The sequence below is a fragment of the Sardina pilchardus genome, chromosome 5 (assembly GCF_963854185.1).
Source record: "Sardina pilchardus chromosome 5, fSarPil1.1, whole genome shotgun sequence".
Taxonomy (NCBI): Eukaryota; Metazoa; Chordata; class Actinopteri; order Clupeiformes; family Clupeidae; genus Sardina; species Sardina pilchardus.
The window spans coordinates 26,109,324-26,128,198 of record NC_084998.1 but is presented as its reverse complement, the minus strand read 5'-3'; the positions used below and the strand labels follow the sequence as shown (position 1 = coordinate 26,128,198).

The 18,875-nt window shown below is 42.7% G+C and overlaps 1 protein-coding gene across 2 annotated transcripts; it reads right to left on the bottom strand.

Annotated features, from left to right (window-relative positions):
- Positions 1-1,690: 1,690 nt before the first annotated feature.
- eda2r (ectodysplasin A2 receptor) lies at positions 1,691-8,579 on the bottom strand. 2 transcript variants are annotated; one of them, XM_062537097.1, is made up of 8 exons: positions 8,444-8,579; positions 7,540-7,639; positions 6,339-6,517; positions 5,967-6,055; positions 5,413-5,583; positions 4,430-4,531; positions 3,616-4,139; positions 1,691-2,574 (listed from the first exon to the last, which is right to left on the bottom strand). In XM_062537097.1, the coding sequence occupies exons 2-7, from the start codon at positions 7,621-7,623 to the stop codon at positions 3,616-3,618; spliced, it is 1,149 nt and encodes a 382-aa protein (XP_062393081.1). In that variant the 5' UTR covers positions 7,624-7,639; positions 8,444-8,579; the 3' UTR covers positions 1,691-2,574. The 2 variants fall into 2 exon arrangements, with proteins under 2 accessions (XP_062393081.1, XP_062393082.1); XM_062537098.1 differs by lacking the exon at positions 8,444-8,579 and adding an exon at positions 8,234-8,434.
- Between the last annotated feature and the right edge of the window lie 10,296 nt (positions 8,580-18,875).

The following is an 18,875-nucleotide window of genomic DNA, read 5'->3' as shown; positions in this document are numbered from 1 at the left end:
TGGAGTTGTGCACCAGAGGGATTCGTTTATTTCCCGTTGTGCCAGAAAGAGGAGCTGAAGCTGCTGAGGTCCTGATTCCAGGGCTGACCATTATGTCTCTGCTCCACCACCCAGTAGCAGCGTCCAGACACGCCCTCTCCACACAGCCCCTGAGGGCATCTCTCATCATCAGAACTCTCTGAATGGGGGCACTGTGGCGTAGCAGGCTACAGCACTCGTACAGTACCATGTACGGGTCTGAGTGCCCTCGGGGCCTGCGGTCATGTCTCGATCCCCATCTCTCTCTCCCACTTGTTTCCTGTCCACCTCTTCACTGTCCTATAACAATAAGGGCCAAAAGGCCATCCTCCTAATTCCCCTCAGGCAGAATTTTCCCATAATCACAGACTGAACCTTTAATAATGCATGGAGAGGACAGCACAGGAGTGACCCATCAATCCATCTTTACTGAAGCCAGGACATTCTTTTTGTATGGACAGAATGACTGAACTGGATTAAATCTGCAGGGGATTCTGGCCTGCTTCAGCTTTCCTGGCTATTTATGAGCCTCACACTTGTCATTCAGAATGCCTTTACCAGTGTCCACAGTCTGCAGCCCAAGCTGATCTCTCCATCTCACTCTCCTCTCATATCGGGTCCACCAAGGATAATACAATCTATAGAAATATGTGTGTAAATCTACAGTATCTGTGCATCTGGTTTAACTAATGTATCCATCAAATTTAGGTCCTTTGGGATATACGTGACCCTGCAAGGCTAAACCAGTCGCTTTGCGGTCGATGCTATATTGATCCACGATAAACACACATACGGCCTAAAATGTTATTGAATTTCACGATTTCGCTTAATTCGACAGTACTGTATTAAGTCTACACTTTTATATTGTGAACAAATTTCACGGAAAAAACATACAGTACGTTCTGACTCTTAAACCCGGTGAAGATTCAACACATTTGCAGTCATTCTTGAGGTTGTTGTAGTACGGGTGGCAGATTTGACCCTGGCCCTGTAAGCTCAATGCACTTGACTTCTATTTCTTGTCACACTTAGCCTGGCACGCCCTCCCAGTGACGCAACGCCTTCAGGCTTTTGCTGCTGGTCTGGTCAACTGCTCATTGAGAAGGATTTCTGAGTTCCCGAAATCTGCGGAACTGCCCCCTTTGGTCGAGAACCAATCAACTTTGAGCAGCTCCAACGGCTCTGGGTAGAGGCGTGTTCAAGGCAGAGGAAAGAGTGTTGTTATTGGTTTAAACTCGGCAAACCGCTTTCTGACATCTACCAGTAGCAAATCGAGGCACTGAAAGGAGGCGGTCAACCAGCGCTTGCAAGAAACCGTTTTCGCACAGGCTGTTGGTCAGACTAAAGTCTCGCAGAGCCTTTGAAAGTCGATGGTAATCAGGCTATGTCACACTCACAATACCCCCCAAACACACATACACACACACACACACACACACACGCACCATTACACCATAACACTACCACTTTCATCCTCCAGACATATGTCATTATTGTTTGTCTTGAAGATGACTGTCTGTAGGTACCAGCTCTTCTTCATTTTGATTCCGGAGGGTGACAGTGTTCCTATTGTACATGCACATGCACAGCAAGTTCCTATGGCTATTTTACAAGCGATAAGACCTGCTCAGGTAAGGTCTTAAGGTAGGCTAATAAAACTCTTTAGGGGGGTTTTAAAATGGACATTTATTTCCATCACAAGCACACAACAACTACAGCTGGGCCTTTGCAGCATTTTGAAAACAGCTCAAAATTAAAAAAAAAAAAAAAAAACGTTTTAATGTAATCCAGCATTTGATTCCATTAAATATCTGCAACTGTGAAATATATCCATCTCACGTCATTACTGTAATACTGGCCTCAAAAGTCACATTGGATCATCTGCGTGCATACTCCTCAGTAAAAAAATATGTTTTCTTTGTCACAATCAAGTAATCTTACAATAAATAAACAAACATTCAAAGAAGAAAAGGAAAAAATGCATATCTCATAAAATATCAAGATAAACCTTTGACTGCTTTACTTTCTATGCTTTTTGGCACAGTGAAAGTTTCAAGTTTCAGGCAGGTGACGAGTAGTTGAGTGTTGAAAACACTGGGCCAACAGGAGTTAAGCAGCCTGACTTCTAGTGGGAGATCCCAAGGGAATGGTTGTTGGGTTGAATACATACACATTTTCTACATTTTCTAAATGCCAATGAAGCGTTTGTCGGACCAACAAGTTATCAGTTCTGTACTTCCCATATGTGTACTTGTTTTCAAGAGGGCCAGGTGAGTGTGTGTGTGTGTGTGTGTGTGTTTGCCTTTAGGTTTAATTGTCTCTATGTCATTACTGGTTTTCCCTTATACTGTATCTTTAATGCTTTGAGTGGACTTCAGTCTCTAAGGGTGGTGCAGGTTGGACAGCGAGCCCGGCGCTAGCCCGACGTCCTTGGACCCTCTGGGCCCTCAAGCGATCTCCGAGGGTACCTCCAAACACTGAGCCAACTGCTGGCAGCGCTGCACCCCAGGAAATACTGAATCCAGCCACTGAAGTCAGGCAGAGGCAGAGGCATGCCTACACAAGAGAGGAAGGACAAAACAGCAGTAAAACCTCAAGGTCCCAATCCATCTGGCAAACTCTGAATGCAAAATTAGTCCTTTGTTGAGAGAACCATGACCTGCTGGTTCCCTGCTGTCAGCTTTGAAATTGAGAGCACTAAAGACATGCAACTCGTGTCTGCTCCAAATCATTATTTTTGAGAAGCCTTTCATGTAAGCAGCAGGTGTAGCTAGCAAGTACTGCAGGATTTTACACAATCTCTCACATGCGCTGTTCTCAGCCTTTTGAGTGATTTCCCTCTGGATATTTCACCAATTACTATATCATTTTTATTACTGTATATCATTTTGCTAAGCTAGTCTATATGGGACTGGGATCCTCTGGGACAAAAAAAGTGTTTGGAACTGAACTTACAGTAAAGGATATTCTTCTCTGTACCATGCTGCCTCTTACTAGGTAACATACACATTCTCACATGTATGTCACAGATGGACAGCCCGCTTTACAGCACACACTTATATTTGACACCTCCTACCCGTGGGCCTCTGTCAGTGTGACATTTCTATTACAAATGTCTATTTATGTTTGTCTTTCGCCTGCCTTTCCTGCCTATCCCCTGTGCACCTAACAGGGCATTAGCATCCACTGAAAGGCATTTCAGACTAGATCTGAAATGATTGGAAGAAAACTCTTCAAGCATCTAGCATGTCGGTCGATATTGCTTGTGTTCAGGGAAGATTTTGAGCAATTCTGAATAGAGACATTATGATTATTGCATCAAAATTGCTGTATCAAATTGCTGTATCAAATGCTGTATTATTGTACCAAAATTGCACACTCTTTGCCCCAACTGGCTGGGGCACCTGCACTGCACTACACGCCTGCTCCCTGTCTGTCTCTCTACCATCCTGTCCGATTAAAGATAGATAGATAGATAGATAGATAGATAGATAGATAGATAGATGGACAGATACTTTATTGATCCCCAAGGGGAAATAAAGGCATAAAAAGCCCCTAAAATTGCTCGCTCCCTCACTCACTCTCTCTCTCTCTCACCTAATGACACCTGGTTGTTTCGTCTGAGTAATTGGTCCTCCCCGTCTCCAAACACCCGCGCAGCTCCAGGTCGCTGTCCAGGGGCACAGAGGAATAAAGGTCCAGGGATGGCTCATAATCTCCGGGCAGCCCCTGCTCTGACCCCAGCCCCTTGGCGATGTGGAGCTCCACGTCCCCCGGGGGAAACGACTCGTGGATGTCCAGCTCGGTGCACTCCACGGGGGCGTGACGTTGTTGCCGCTGCTGCGGCCACCCTGAGCTCTCCTCCGAGGCGCAGTGGTGCCCCCCTGTGGCAAACATGGGCACTGCGAGGTGGTCCATCGCGGGCAGCGACGCCGGGGGGAATCCCGAGGCTGACGGCTGGGAGGCGAAGCCGGAGGAGCAGTCACTGCAGATGGACGAGTGAGGACGGCACGATAGGTGCCCCCTCCAGTCACAGGGCACTGCTGCCGTGGCAGGGAAGCTGTAGTCCTCCTCACTGCTGGGTGATCCCTTGTCTCTTGTTGTTTGTGTTGGTGTCACTCCTACGCTCATTAACGAAGGGGTGACAGAAGGGCACGTGTGAGACAATTATCTTCCCATCAGAATAGATGATTGTTGACAAAGCACTCAGGGTGCTAATGAATCGAAATCAGCCAAGTGCACACAAATACTGTACAATCACACACACACACACACACACACACACACACACACACACACACACACACACACACACACACACACACACACACACACACACACACACACACACACACACACACACACACACACACACACACACACACACACACACAATTCCCTGCTGACATACCTGAGACTTGTTCCTCTTCCTCTGAGGTCAGAGGGTACTGTGTTTCCGTGGAAACAGAGGGGGCCACAACGTCGTTACTGCTGCAGTGTGGTATCAGGCAGCCTGCCATATGGAGAGAAATGACACCTTCCTTCAACATGTCTGTCTCGCTCCAATCTCTATTGCTCACATACACATATTGTATGCAAGTCTACAATTAAAACTCAGCCTCTAACACACAATATTAAAAAATGAATAGTTAAACCTTTACAGAGAAGAACTAAAATAACCTATAAATAACCTAAATATATACAAATAGATTCCAGGGCTCTGTAACTCGAAAAATCAAACGTAACTTTACGTTACGTTGGCTTACGAACTCGTAAATCATAACCATCTGGGTGCAACTGAAACTTGTCGCAAGTCACACGTGAGATGCACGCAACTGTAACTCGAATGAGAAACCACTGTAAATGTTGTAGTAACGAGGGAATCAGCGTCCGTTTCCCCCTGACAACTTGAAAATACCGTACGTCCATGCTGAGGATAGCCTAATGAAATAACTGTCACTGAGGTGGAGGGATTAAAAAAAAAAAAAAAAAAACATTTTATTCTCAAGCTGACGAACACAACGATACATTCCAGAGAGAAGATTTGGGACGTGAAAACAGAAAAAGTTAACAGCTGGGTGAGGAGCACACGCGACTATAAATGGCAGGAAACGAATGATTGCTAAAATAACAGAGGCGAAGAGAATGCAGGAGGGCAAGCACGAATGCATTAGACAGTAGCCTAGGTTATCCTAGGTTGCTCAGACACTTTTGTCTTAAGTTACGTTACACGTAGACTTGCGAATCATTTGAGTTTACACGCCTATCTTTTTACTATAGGCTTAAGATATGCGTAAGGTCTAAGAGCAGCTAACGTGTGCTTGAAGTTACAGGGCCCAGAGCTCTATCTGCTTGTCATGCCACACCCATAAATCATAATATATGCATGCAGACCTTTAAAAAATGTCCTGAGCGAAGTATATTTGTGATACATAAACAAGGTGACAGACAGCAGGATCACCATGGCAGCGACCGCCAAACAAACGGAGGTGGTGACAGCAGCCGTGGTGGACTGAGATGTGGCCTGTGGTCTCAAGAATTTTTCCACATCAACTCCGCTACTTCCTATGAAAGCCATGGGAACAGAGAGGACCAGGCATCACAACAAGCAAACACACACACACACACACACACACACACACACACGCACGCACAAACACAAACACACACAGACATAGAATAGCAAGTATTTTAGCAAAGTGCGTATAAAACATTTCATATGCTCCAACACTGTGTTGAAAGTGAAAGGCTAAGAACCACACAGACAAAATACCAAATAGAGTGAGAGAAAATGAGGTGTGCTACAATGATCAACAGTTCATGATGCTGTGCTGCTGGATGTTGTGACTACTAACAGGTTGTGATGTCTGCGCCATGGGCGTCTTTTACAGTATTTGAGATAAAATTCAGGCACCGGCAGCTGTGAAGGCAGCGGAAGCTATACTTACTGCCACAGAGTGGGTCTCTGAATGGGGGAGGGCCACACGGCATGCACTCCAAAGTCTCCTGGCCATCCAGCCGTCGCTTACTGTAAAACCTACAGGAAGGAAAAGAAAAAACAAAATGGAGGACATTAACAACTCTCCCGTTTCACTCAATAAGTTATTGTACACAAGTTAACTTGGCCTCAAGTGCAATGTTTGTGCTGTGGGTGTGCAGCGGTTCATAAACCCGCCTCAGATTTCAGAACGGTAACAAGAGAGTCGTTACACAAGTGCCACCGTGATGACAAACAACTGTCTCCTGTTTCAAGATGTGTCATCTATTTTCCACGGCATGCCAACACGTTAGAGTCCCGGACTGGCCTTTGGTGGACATACCCTGGCAAGCATCGTCCACACGCGGCGTTCCTGGTCGGCGTGCAGGGCGACAGCTCCCTCCTGTTCACGCGGCGGCAGGTCTGGCACATCTGGCACGTGTGGGACCCCCAGGCCTCCTTGAACCAGCGGGCATCACAGGATCGGCACCGTGCCAGCGCTCCATAGCCGTACCCACAATCCTGTGGGAATATACAGTCCTGTAACCTTCTGCTTCGGTCATGTGGGTATCATAGATTTGTTTTACACCAATTGGTTTGTAATGACTGTATATATTGCATGTTTTTTCCCTGTTATGGTCTTTTGGGCCCCCATCGTCGACTTCAAGGCAGCGCTGCTTGGAAAGCGCTAGGGTTAGGTTTAGGTTTAGGTTTAGGATTAGGGTTATGTGCCTTGAAGTCAACGGTGGGGGCACAGGGGACCATTGAGCATTTTTTTCTACTCCACAACTTTGAGGGGCAATGACTGGTACACATTTTTAAACGTTAGACGTTTTAAATAAAAGTAAAAAAGTTATTTGATCATTCCAAACAGTTTTGGGGGCCTTTTGGCTATTTGCACTAAGCTGGTGGTGTGTGGTGGTGGTGGCAGTGTGTGTGTGTGTGGTGGTGGTGGTGGTGGTGTGTGTGTGGTGGTGGTGGTGGTGGTGTTGGTGTGTGTTGGAGGGGAGTTTCCTGTCGATGATGTTGCCTGGGGTTATTTCAGGTCATGGCTAAGCTCCACGTTAGCTAATATGCCATGTTCCACTTCTCATCCGACTCCTCTGTGCTCCCTCTCCTAAAGCAGGAGGTACTCCTCTCCTGGGCATGCTTTTCATCACCTCTCCTTTGTTCATGAAACGTGTCCATCTTCCCTCTCTAGGCTGTAATTAATTTCCCTCATTGTCATCATCGCCACATCTTCCCTCCTGTCCTGTCCTCCATTGACGCTTCTCTATCCTCCTGTTCCATTCCTCTCTTGTCCTCTCCTCACCCTCAGTTTTCCCTACCCATTGGACTAGTGTAAACTTGTGCAGGGTGTGCCCATAGGATTCCTCTCCAGTGACTGCAGAGACGCTGAGAGACTCAGGACAATCGAGTTCTGTTTTTGTACAGCAAAGCTGTCGCCCCAAAGCTGCTATGTTAGAAAGAAAGAAAGAAAGAAAGAAAGAAAGAGAGAGAGAGAGAGAGAGAGAGAGAGAGAGAGAGAGACATTTTAGACTTACCTCTGTGAGCTCTTGTCCTGGTGGGCACTGCACACAAGGGTGGCATCCTCCAGTGTCATAATACTGATTTTCAGAACAATCCATATTGAGGCCTATAACTCTGAGCAAGGAAAACATTGTGACACAAAAAGATTACGCAAACAACATGAATTATATTATGGCATGTGTAATTAATGTGGTATTTTCCTGAGAAAGATTCAACAACTGTAAGTCACAAAGATAATGTAACCTACAGTAGCTTTGACTGATCCATCGAAATGATTAAGTGCAATTATATTGTGCTGAAATTGTGCAGACTTGTAAAGTGTATTCAAATACACAGCAGGCCTACAGTTTTCGTATACCTGTTTGATCAAGTATGCCATAAAATGAACAACCTATGATTTAACCTGCTATTTGCTCTCATAAAACTGCATAACAGAAATGTAGGCATACAATGTAATATCCTACAACTACAACGTTAATTTGACCTGAGAAACAATAAAACTTAAATAGGTCCATGGATTCAAAAACATTCTAACACTATCCACAAACTTCTGATAGCCTGATGCAAAAGTTCGCGCAAAATAATAGACTTCAAATCTAAATGTTGAAGTATCAAAAACATAAGCATGCATAAAACAAAACTATATTGTACCGCATACGTTTCTTTAAAAACAACGTTAGCATGGTCTATGTTAAAACGGATCCAAACCTTTTCTAAAGATTATCATTCCCCAATGGCAGGGTCTCACGGCATGTTCCATATTTACACTGAGTAGGCTACGTTCCAGCGTTGGCAACTAAAGTGAGTCAGCACATAGTTACTGTTATGTGACACCCAGCAACTTGCGCATCACTTGTTTATCAAATGCATTGATTCATTATTATGCCATGGTGCTACTGTAAAACAAAAGTCGCGTACCTTTATCATCTGCTTTTGAAAAAAGGGCGTGTGTCCGTAACGCGTCTGGCCGCGAGTTGGTGCAATAAGAGGTAATATGGATTTGCCTAACCACTGCCAGAGCAGTAGCCGGACAAGTCTCGACATGTTCACTGCGTCGTGCCCGAATTGTGGCAGCGACAGCGTCACCTACAGTGAACCTGATTGACGCATCGACTTTTAATAGGCTACTTCTAAATATCTGTACTCCTCGGCGACAAAACAAATAGTGAAAACTGTATATTTGTTTCCATATTGAAATGGCTGTCCCTTCCTCCAATAGATTACGTTAGTCAACCCTTGAACGGCACGAGTGGGCCTACAAAAAGGGCGCTAAATAAGGTTCAGGAGATATTTGTGAGAGGTCTAAGCCCATGACTTTAACCCAGTGCTTGAAGTGGGAAAAAATAAGTGCAGGAACTCTAATTTCCGACATTTGACATTTGTACGGTGAAAACAAATCAAGTCTTTAGGAGGTGTTGGTCGAAAAACTTTTTTAATTTAATATTTTTTTCAAGCACTAACCTATAGGCCTAATTTACTTTTTTCTAATTCACAAATGGAATATGAAAACCATTAAAACAACACGAACCAGAGTGTGATAGCCACCTGTAGGCCTAACAATATACTGGGCTAAGGGCCCTAGAACCAGAAACCTTTGGGCTGAAGGCCCAGAAGAAGAAAACTGTGAAATAGGCTGTAGGTACTTGTTACATTGATTTAATTAACAATAACTGGCCAAGAACAGAGATTAGGTCAAAAGTCAGAACAAGTGGGTAAGTGTGACTTTTAAGTGTTCTTTCTATTACTATTGTGGGTCCTGAAATGGCATTTCAAGCATCTGCCAAGGCTATATGACAAACAGGGATCTGAATACAACTGCTGATATGAAAAATAAATTATTTTGAAGTGGGGATATGGAGAGATATTCAATGCAGAAATTTGATGTTATTTCCAAAAAGGATTTCTCGTGATTACTGCTAATTACACAGAGCATTGGAATCAGTAGGATCTCCTGTTTATTTTGATATGTAGTTTGCCATAGGGCAGTAACGAAATCGTCAGATATTTCACAGAGAAGAATGGGTATGACGCAGAACTACATGTGCCATTCATTTTTGTAGGTAACTGTAGCCTACTTTTCAACGCCAATTATCTCGCGAACCGTTCATCATAGAAACTAGCGGCTAGTGCCATTGGAAAGGTCAGGTTATGCAGTTTCATGTGATATGCCTGTTATTTCGGTGCGATCTTCTAGCGCAGCAATATGACCGAGAAGAATGGGTGCGGCCGCGGCCGCATGGTGCGTCTTGAAGAGGGCAGAGAGGGTTTGCCAGCGGCCCGATGGTGATCTTCTCGCGGCCCGGTAGATTGAGAAACACTGTGATAGGGCACTGTTGTGGCTCGTGGGTAATGTAGTCTTTCATGAGTCTTGTGATATTGTCTATTCTCGGGCCACTGTGACTGTCACTGCGTCGGATCAGTTTCAGTAAGTACCGGAACGCAGAAAAAAGTGGCGGAACTCAAAAGACGAAAATACAGAAGTTCCGGAACTGCGTTCCGCTGCGTTCCGGCCCACTTCAAGCACTGCAGTAGCCTACGTCCTTAATAATGAATCATAAGGACTTAAACTTAAACTTTAAAACATATTTGTTCATGCAATGTATTTCCATGTCCCCTAGTCAACGCTGATGTTTTTTCATTGTTGATACAATTGAATTTCCCCTTGGGGATCAATAAAGTATATCTATCTATCTATCACTAGGCCTACTGGTGAATTTACCTAGCCTAGAAATCTAGACGCACCCTAGCGGTAAAAAATATTGGCTTGCCAGAGTGTGAGATGTCCACTCTAGACTATTTATCACATAGCCTATCCTTGAAGAACCCGATGTCTATAAAATAGGCTACTAAGCCTACATCACTCTTTAGTGTCTCTGTGTCAGGTAATGGTTATATAATCCTTAATAGTATACGGAAATACAAAAAAAAGTATACACAAAGACATGGGCAGCTTTATCATCGATTTACTCATCACATTCACACTCACAGTTGTAGGACAGCAATATAACCACTAGAGGTCGCCGTGATCCATCCCAAGTTTCCACAGTCCTTGGAACCTACCACCCTGTAGCCTCTTAGTCATCACAAGAAAATTGTTGTCCTCGATGCAGGGCCATGACGCTCTGACCCAACGGCAAAGCATCCTGCATGTCCCCCCCTTTTCTTTCCCTCTCCCTTGCAGTGATGCTATCAGCCAGATGAAACTCCCCAGTTGGCTTTCAACCACAGACAATCAACCAGCCATGAAGGGAGAGCTTTGGCTAGGCAGGATTACTTTTGAAGTGTTGCCTGCCGTCCGCTGTTGATAGGCAGGTAACCCCATAAATGTAACTGCCAGTGCAGGACAGTCTGACCTTGAACCTTGACCTTGCTCTGTTGTATGTGATGTTACATCAGATTTAAATGTGATGTATGAGATATAGTCTGTTACAACCATAGATCAAGATCAACCATAGATCAACCAGATCAAGGGTCTCAACTTTTTCTCTATGAGAGCAACTGGACTTACTGAACGGCCACTCTTGATCCTAGATGCATAAATAGTGTCAGAACTGAATGAAAAGGTTACCATGTCCATGACGTTCTTTTGTAGACTAACACAGATGTCTGATGGCTGCTCCACACTTCAGGTCCTACTTGGCACGGAGGTATTCTGTGATATCGTCCCCATGTATGTTTTTTTCTTGATGTCTCTATGTCTCTTAGACACCACAAGAGACTTCTGCTGACATGGTACTGCAGCGGAACAGCACTAGGGATGTGGGCCAAGGCTACCCAGCTGGGATCTGATGTAGTGTCAGCCTAAACATCATGCTTACCATGTAATGACAACACAACTCACTACTTCCATATAGCTGCTGTATTAGGTCCTTCTGGAAAGGTTTGTTCTTCACTTTGCTTACTCGTGCGATACAGAATGATGCCGTTATGCATTCAGGAATTGAAACAGGGATGGAGACAGCCTGTCTCAATTGTATTATTTCATTAAGTCCTTCATCTCTCTCTCGAATCAACCCCAGATATGTTTTTTTGTTTATAGTAGCTCTGAGAATTTTTGTGTGGATATGGGCCATTTTGTTGAAAATCAAAGTAGCAGAGTTGTGTAAGAGCAGTTGTGTAAGAGCAGTAGTCAAGAGCAATTGTCTGATTACTGCATATTTATAGTCAAGGATTAAGCTCAGATTAATTGCTTAAGTAGTTTCCCTTGCAGGTTGGGTCAAAAACAAATTGCCTGGCTGGAGTGGGGTTTATAGAGGGGAGAACCGATACACATGAAAAAAAAAGTAGCAATTTCGTAATCAGAGATACAGGTTAGAACCTGAGAGACAAAAGATGAGGGGTATCACCATTTGTCTCGATTGCTTGTTTAATGCTTGTGTCAATTCTGACATCACATTTTCAAACCAATTAACACAGAAGCACTAAACAGAAACACTCTGGCCAAAATGGCACAGTTTACTCGCTAAAAACTCTTAACACTCAAAACATTTAAAACATGGCGCAAAAGACTCTTAACACTCAAAACATTTAAAACATGGCGCAAAAGCCTTTTGCCTTCACACCATTACCTCGTGCAGTCAAATCACTATGTGATTTCAGTCAATCATTACACTCTGGATAACAACATGCAAAACATACTTCTCTAAATGAGGAGTTTCAGCCATCATTTTTGCTATATTGTACCTGTGCACAAAACTGTGACAAGACAAAATGTGTTGAAAACAAATGAATGAATTCCCCCCAAGATGTAACTGTCATTGACATATAAGACTTACAGTATGCACCACCTAGACATTTTACAGTTGTTTTTGATTGCTTTGATGCTTGTGTCTGCTCTGACGTCTGCTCTGATGTCACGTCAAACAGTTAATACTCATATCTGAACAAAAGCACTCTGGCCAAAATGACACATTTTGCTAGCAAAAGCTTACTCTCTCAAACATGCTTAAGATAATTTTGCCTTTAAACAACATATCCTGTCATCAAATCGTTGTGTGTCTTCAATCAATCATAACACACTGGACAACAAAATGCAAAATATAGTTAATAAAACCCAGATGTGACTGTCATTGACATGTAAGACTTACAATAAGCACCAAGACTAGACAAATTTCATTGAACTACAACTTGTCATTGAAATGGCCCTACAGTAAACATCATTTGTACTGTTCTCTTCACCAAATAAGAGTTAGTGCGCCTTAGATCCATTCTTCCATCTGTACATGGATCTAATAGCAACACAGAACAGACATATGGATAATGACTACAAAAAGGAGTTTCACACAAGTGTATCAAAGATTCAGATTTATGCAAGGAATCTCTACCACCCATGAAAAGATGTTTTCCTTTTTTTTAACACAGGGAAACCAGAGTTTGGGGTCTTTGAATGACGTCTGTGTTAACTGTTTTGCAAAAGTTTGGGCAAAATGTGTGAGCCCAATGAAAACTTGTGAACAGATTTGAAAGAGATTACTTCTGCTGTGCAAAGAAGGTGTTTTCATGAAGACCTAGGGAATCCCAGTTTCCTTAAACAGGTCAAAGCAATCGAGAAAAACTGTATTGAACTACAACTTGTCATTTTTCATTGAAATAGACCTACAGAAAACACCTGGACTTGTCAGTTTACGAACTCAGAGTTTTTCTTTTTTACCAAAGACTGACTCTCCAACTCTCCCTTTACCAGCTCCTCTTGAAGGAAAATCCATATAAGGCAATTATGTGACGTGAGATCTCGACTTTCCTCCGTAAGTCCAACAAAGCAATATTACTGGTTAAAACAAATGCTGTTTTGAAAGCATTTGGCTAATCCGCCCTTAGCTAATCCACTGTTTGAGATTTTGGGCTCTATGCTGGTGCTACTGTAGCTGTGCTTGATCAATGTAAAATGCTGTCTCCATGGCTTATTTAATGTATTTTCACTTTAAGAAAGTGGAGATCAAGATCAAGTGGATCCCAGTTTCATTGATCACATCTAATCTCAATAATTCACATCTAAGTAATCAAAACTGTTGTTTTAACTTTGCCACAGTTAAAAGACAGAATAGCCCCACCTGAAAGTGTGTGAGTGTGTGTCTACATATGTTTGTGTGTGTCTTTCTGACATGAGATTGTCCTGTCTGTCTGATGGTGTCTCTGTTTAGGTATTTACAGCCATTGAATGACGAATAGAAACAAATATGCAAAAATCTGGAAACTCTGGAGTTAGCTCAGGTCCAGCACAGACGAGGTACTTCAGATTTTAGGCTGCACCCCACGCGTTTTCCAGCGTCTCGAATCCTGGTGGGAACTGATCTCAGAAGGCCGTGAGCGGGTGCCAAAGGCAGCCTGGACGATTCTGAAATACCAAAGATAAGGCTGACAGAAACATTTCACACCTGCAGGAAAACACACACACACACACACACACACACACACACACACGTCAGCACCTAAGCATTAAAACGCCGCATCACAATCACTGTTGAAAGCAGACTCAATGACTACTAGTCAAGGCCGTCAGGGTCCTTAGTCCACTTCAACACAACCTCTAAAGACTGATGAGGAGACTTGGCAAGGCTGGTGACCCACACCGCCTTCTAGTCTAGAGGACGGAGACTAATTCCTTGTTTTCAGGAGCTCCCTGTCCCAAATGCTTTAATCACTCACTGAGGTGAATGAGTGCTTTGACCAGTGAAGCTGCTGACATAGAAGCTTTGGGCCACAAAGGCATCACTTTGCCAAATAGAACATAATCACAGACCGCAATGCAACAGTGCTTCCAAGGAGAGAGACAAATTTCAAAGAGTGAAATGGTGGGTAATTCAGGTATGAATATGCTTTCTCCTCTGTGGGAACATGGATGAGAAATCTTAGACTGTGTGTACAGTATGTGTGTTTGTAAGTGCTTATATTTTCGGTCAGGGGTCTTCTCCTGGCAAAGTCCCCATAGTGCATAATGTACACACAGGCCAGGTCATGCATACACCCACCCATTCTCTCTCTCACACACACACACACACACACACACACATACACATGCACACACACACACACACACACACACACACACACACACACACACACACACACACACACACACGCACCACACACACACCCCACATACACACACACACACACACACACACACTCTCTCTCTCTCTCTCTCTCTCTCTCTCTCTCTCTCTCTCACACACACACACACACCATTCTTTTGAGGACATTTTAGAAATATATTTTTACTAATTATGTAAAGGAATTTTTCAAACCTTCTGTAAAGGCATCTTTGGAGAGAACGACATACGAAGACATCTTCTTAAAGATTTTTTGCAGCCATTTGCCCACTGAATCGGCGCGTATCTGTATATGTGTATCAGTGATAGTATAAAAGGCTACAAATCTTTCCATAAAGACTTGTTGCTTTCAGCCATAGATGGAAAACATTGCAAGATAGTGATGTTTGTAACCTTGAATTATAAAAGGAAAGAAACTGCTGTACGGTTTCAGCCTTGGCATTTATGCTCAGAGAAACCTTGCACTCTCTCATTTCAGCGGCTCTCCCACATAGTGACTCCTTTTTGTTCAGTCACTATCATAACACTCTATCTTTAACTCGTAAAATGAATCTAAACTCAGTAAGTCACAAGCCATATTTATTTATTATGTTACACTTTCAGTTGACATCTTGAGTGCAGCTTTGATATTTCCCTTTGATATCTTTTCATCATACTGTAATAAAAGCGAACGAGGAGCAATTAAATTCATTGTTTTAGTGTCATGTCAGAAGAGGTGCACCTCAAAACTGAATTTGTAATTATTTTTTCGATTAATGGACTAACTGTTTGATCGATATGATGTCAGAAAATGGTGAAACATGTTGTCGCAGTGTTTCCCAAAACCCAAGATTATGTTCTCAAATGCCCAATGTTCTGTCCACAGGTTCAAAATATTTCACTGGAGTAAAGCTGAACATGTTCAAATTTACAGGGTTTTTTTCCATTGCTAACACACTAAAATGTGTAAGGAAGAGACCACACGTAAAAGGCAAAGCAAGGCAAATTTATTTATATACTGTAGCACATTTTGTCCAGCAGGGCAACCCAATGTGCTTCAACAATGAGCACCTTTTTTTACAACAGAAATGGAAGACATTGCAGAGAGAGGAAGAGGGAGGGTAAGAATGAGAGGGGGAGGGAGAGTCCCATGTAAATACACTTGCTGTGCATATGTTGCACTGACTTGTTTGGTGAAAACAAAGTTTCAACAGCATGCATCTCTATCTGCAAATATGCACATAAAGAACTTTCTACAATTTAAACTATTTTGGTATTATGGCAAAGCATGAGAGTGCTTTTCATTATGCCCAACAGTGTGTATGTACAGTAGTTGGTTAGACAAAAATCTGGTGAATGAATGAAGTGTGTGCCATGTAGTGCAAAAGTTGGATTTTGATCATGCTATAGTTTTGGTTGTAGAACTTCATTTTATGAGCTATTTTGCAGTTTGGGTGTGTGGTTTTGTAAATTGTGTGTGAATTTTGAGAAAACCACTCTAGTTTTCAAAATTGTGTTTCAGCAATTAGAAAAACTGTAAGAAGCTGCAATCCAAGAATTTTGAGTTGTTTACCTAAAAATGGCACAAAGCAAATAAACAATTACCAAAATAGTGGTTGATGAAGTTAATAGCTGACAACTAATTGATTCATTTATTAATTGATTAATTGTCACAGCCCTATTCGACTATTGGTACATTTAGTACCCTCCGCGAGCTAACATTAATTTGACAGATGTTTGGTGTGCCCGCTTGAAACTTTAAGCCTTGGCAGTGAGAGACATTCAGCATCCAGAACACTTGCAAAAGCTCAGCAACAAAATTCACTTCTAATAATAACAAATAATATTACATAGGTTTTATATAGCGCTTTTCTAGGTACCCAAAGACGCTTACTGTACGATCAATTAAAACTGTCAGTGATGGTTACCCTCAAGGTTCTCTAGGTGATGTTGCGTGGTTTCTAAGCTAAAACTTTTTTGTCACATACAGTATAACACCTCCTAATGATCTGCTAGCTGCCTGTCCCCTGACACTGTATGGTAAATGGACTGCATTTATATAGCGCTTTTATCGGCTTCTGCGAGCACCCAAAGCCCTTTACATATCATGCCTCACATTCACCCATTCACACGCCGATGGCGGAAGCTGCCTGCCATGCAAGGCGCCAACCTGCTCGTCGGGTGCACTGGGGTTACAGTAGGTGTCTTGCTCAAGGACACTTCGACAAGGTCAGGAAGAGTTGGGCTCGAACTAGCAACCTTCCAGGAGGACGACTCCTCTACCTCCTGAGCCACTGCCGCCACTGTAAAAAAACATGGTCTCTGTGGACAGACTAGGCTCCAAAAATGGCAGCAAAAGCCACCTGGTCCTTGGGGGTGCTGTGGTGCAACAGGCTCATGCCATAAACAGGTCTGAGTGCCCACGGGGACCCAGGTTCGAGTCCGACCTGCGGTCATTTCCCAATCACACCCCATCTCTCTCTCCCACTTGTTTCCTGTCTCTACTGTCCAATTAATAAAGACAAAAATGTACTTAAAAAAAGAAAAAGAAAAAAGCCTGGTCCAACCTGGACCATAAAACTATGGAAACTAAAGATAATCGCTGACGAGATGTGTTTTCAGGAGAGTTTCAGTTGCATGGGAGGGAGGGATGAGCTGGCTCTCTGTTTTGTTTGGATGTCAACAGAAGTGGCGTTAACCCAACATTGCAAACATTTAGAACGATAGAAACATGTTCGTAAATAATAAATAGCTCATAATCAGTAGCAATACATTAAACAATGAAACTGAGTTGATGAATACTGTACAATCAAATATAAAATGATAATACAGTTATAGTCTCTCTCTCACTCTTTCTCTCTCTTTCAGTGTAATCAGTCATCGTCCAGTGACTTTCGAATACCTGTGCACGCATGTCTGTGTGTGTTTGTGTCTGTCTGTCTGTCTGTCTGTCTGTGTGTTTGAGTGTCTGTGTTTCTCTCTCTCTCTCTCTCTGTCTCTCTCTCTCTCCCTCTCTCTGTGTCTGAGTGGGATACAATAAGTGTGTTATTGTGGCATATAAGACACAAAAACATCCACTCCTTTTCCTGTCCGGACTCAGATAGGCTGCAGGCATGAAGTTGTGAGCTACATCCCATTTAAACATCAACTGCAGGAAGCACCTGGAGAGGTCTTTCGTAAACTCCAGCTACGGTATTTTATTGTTGTCTGTGTAATACAGTGACCAAAGACTGAATTATCTATCAGACACAGGAAACAACTAGTTTAGAATTTTCATGTTACTGTACAAACACTGTCCTGACAGAAGTTCTATTGTAATGCCAGGACAGACCATTGTGTGTCAGTATCCTCTTGGGAGAGATTAGATAGACCCATGTCTCAGGACAGGTGCAGGAGTGATAAAAAGAGATGTTAAGTCTTGGTGGTAGAGGTCCAGTGTTGATTTGGTTTGGTGTAGCTATTTCAGTTGCAGCATACTTTGCCCTGACAAATATTTACAGGGATGTCAGGCTGATTCCTCAGGTATCAACAACCCCAAACACAACAACACATACTACACAAATACAAACAACATTGTCTCAAACACACACACACACACACACACACACACACACTAAGTACCAAATTAATGTTGATTGATTATAAACTGCTAACCTTGTCTAAATAAGCATCTATTGTGTCTTTTTCAACAAGAATGCTGAAAGGACTGAAAACACATCTCAATTTATGTTTATCTTTATAGTATTTGCCAGATGTTTTTGATTGCTGGATCACGGATTTCGGGGATTTAAAAAAGTTTAAAAAGTAAAAACAAATGTTTTAGGAGTACTGAAGAGCTCTGTCTGTGATTCAAGAACTTTATATGCATTACCAGGAGACACCTATTTAAGGGGTTATTTCATGTCTTTTACTGTACAACTGGACTTGCCATCTTGACTATTTTGCAGGGACCAAGGATCACAAATCTCTTTTTCAACAACAGTGAGAACTCTTGCGTTGAATTTCCAATCATCATTTTCTTTAAGAGCACAACGTTAATATTCAATTAAAGACAATACTCCCCTATCAAAATTCACACACAATGACCTTACAGTAAGTACACTGTGCAGTATACCTGCATAATGTGTAGGCTACTCTGTACATTGATGTGTACCGATGGAGATACCCGGAATAAGACAAAGGCAGTTTGATGCAATTTAATTAAATTCTTGTCATACACCGTATGTTTCCACTGCACTGCTATATAGGACCTTATTTTCTGGTCATCCCTGGTCTTGGAGGGAAATTAATTTCAGTTGGAAAATTGGAATGAGATAGAAATG

What these genes read in the sequence shown, in the direction of transcription:
- eda2r (XM_062537097.1), bottom strand. Translation starts at nt 7,623, where the DNA reads ATGGATTGTTCTGAAAATCAGTATTATGACACTGGAGGATGCCACCCT. An exon ending in CAGGACAAGAGCTCACAGAG is followed by an intron (nt 6,518 to 7,539) that starts GTAAGTCTAAAA and finishes ATATTCCCACAG; the next exon opens with GATTGTGGGTACGGCTATGG. An exon ending in GCTCAGGACATTTTTTAAAG is followed by an intron (nt 4,532 to 5,412) that starts GTCTGCATGCAT and finishes TCCATATGGCAG; the next exon opens with GCTGCCTGATACCACACTGC.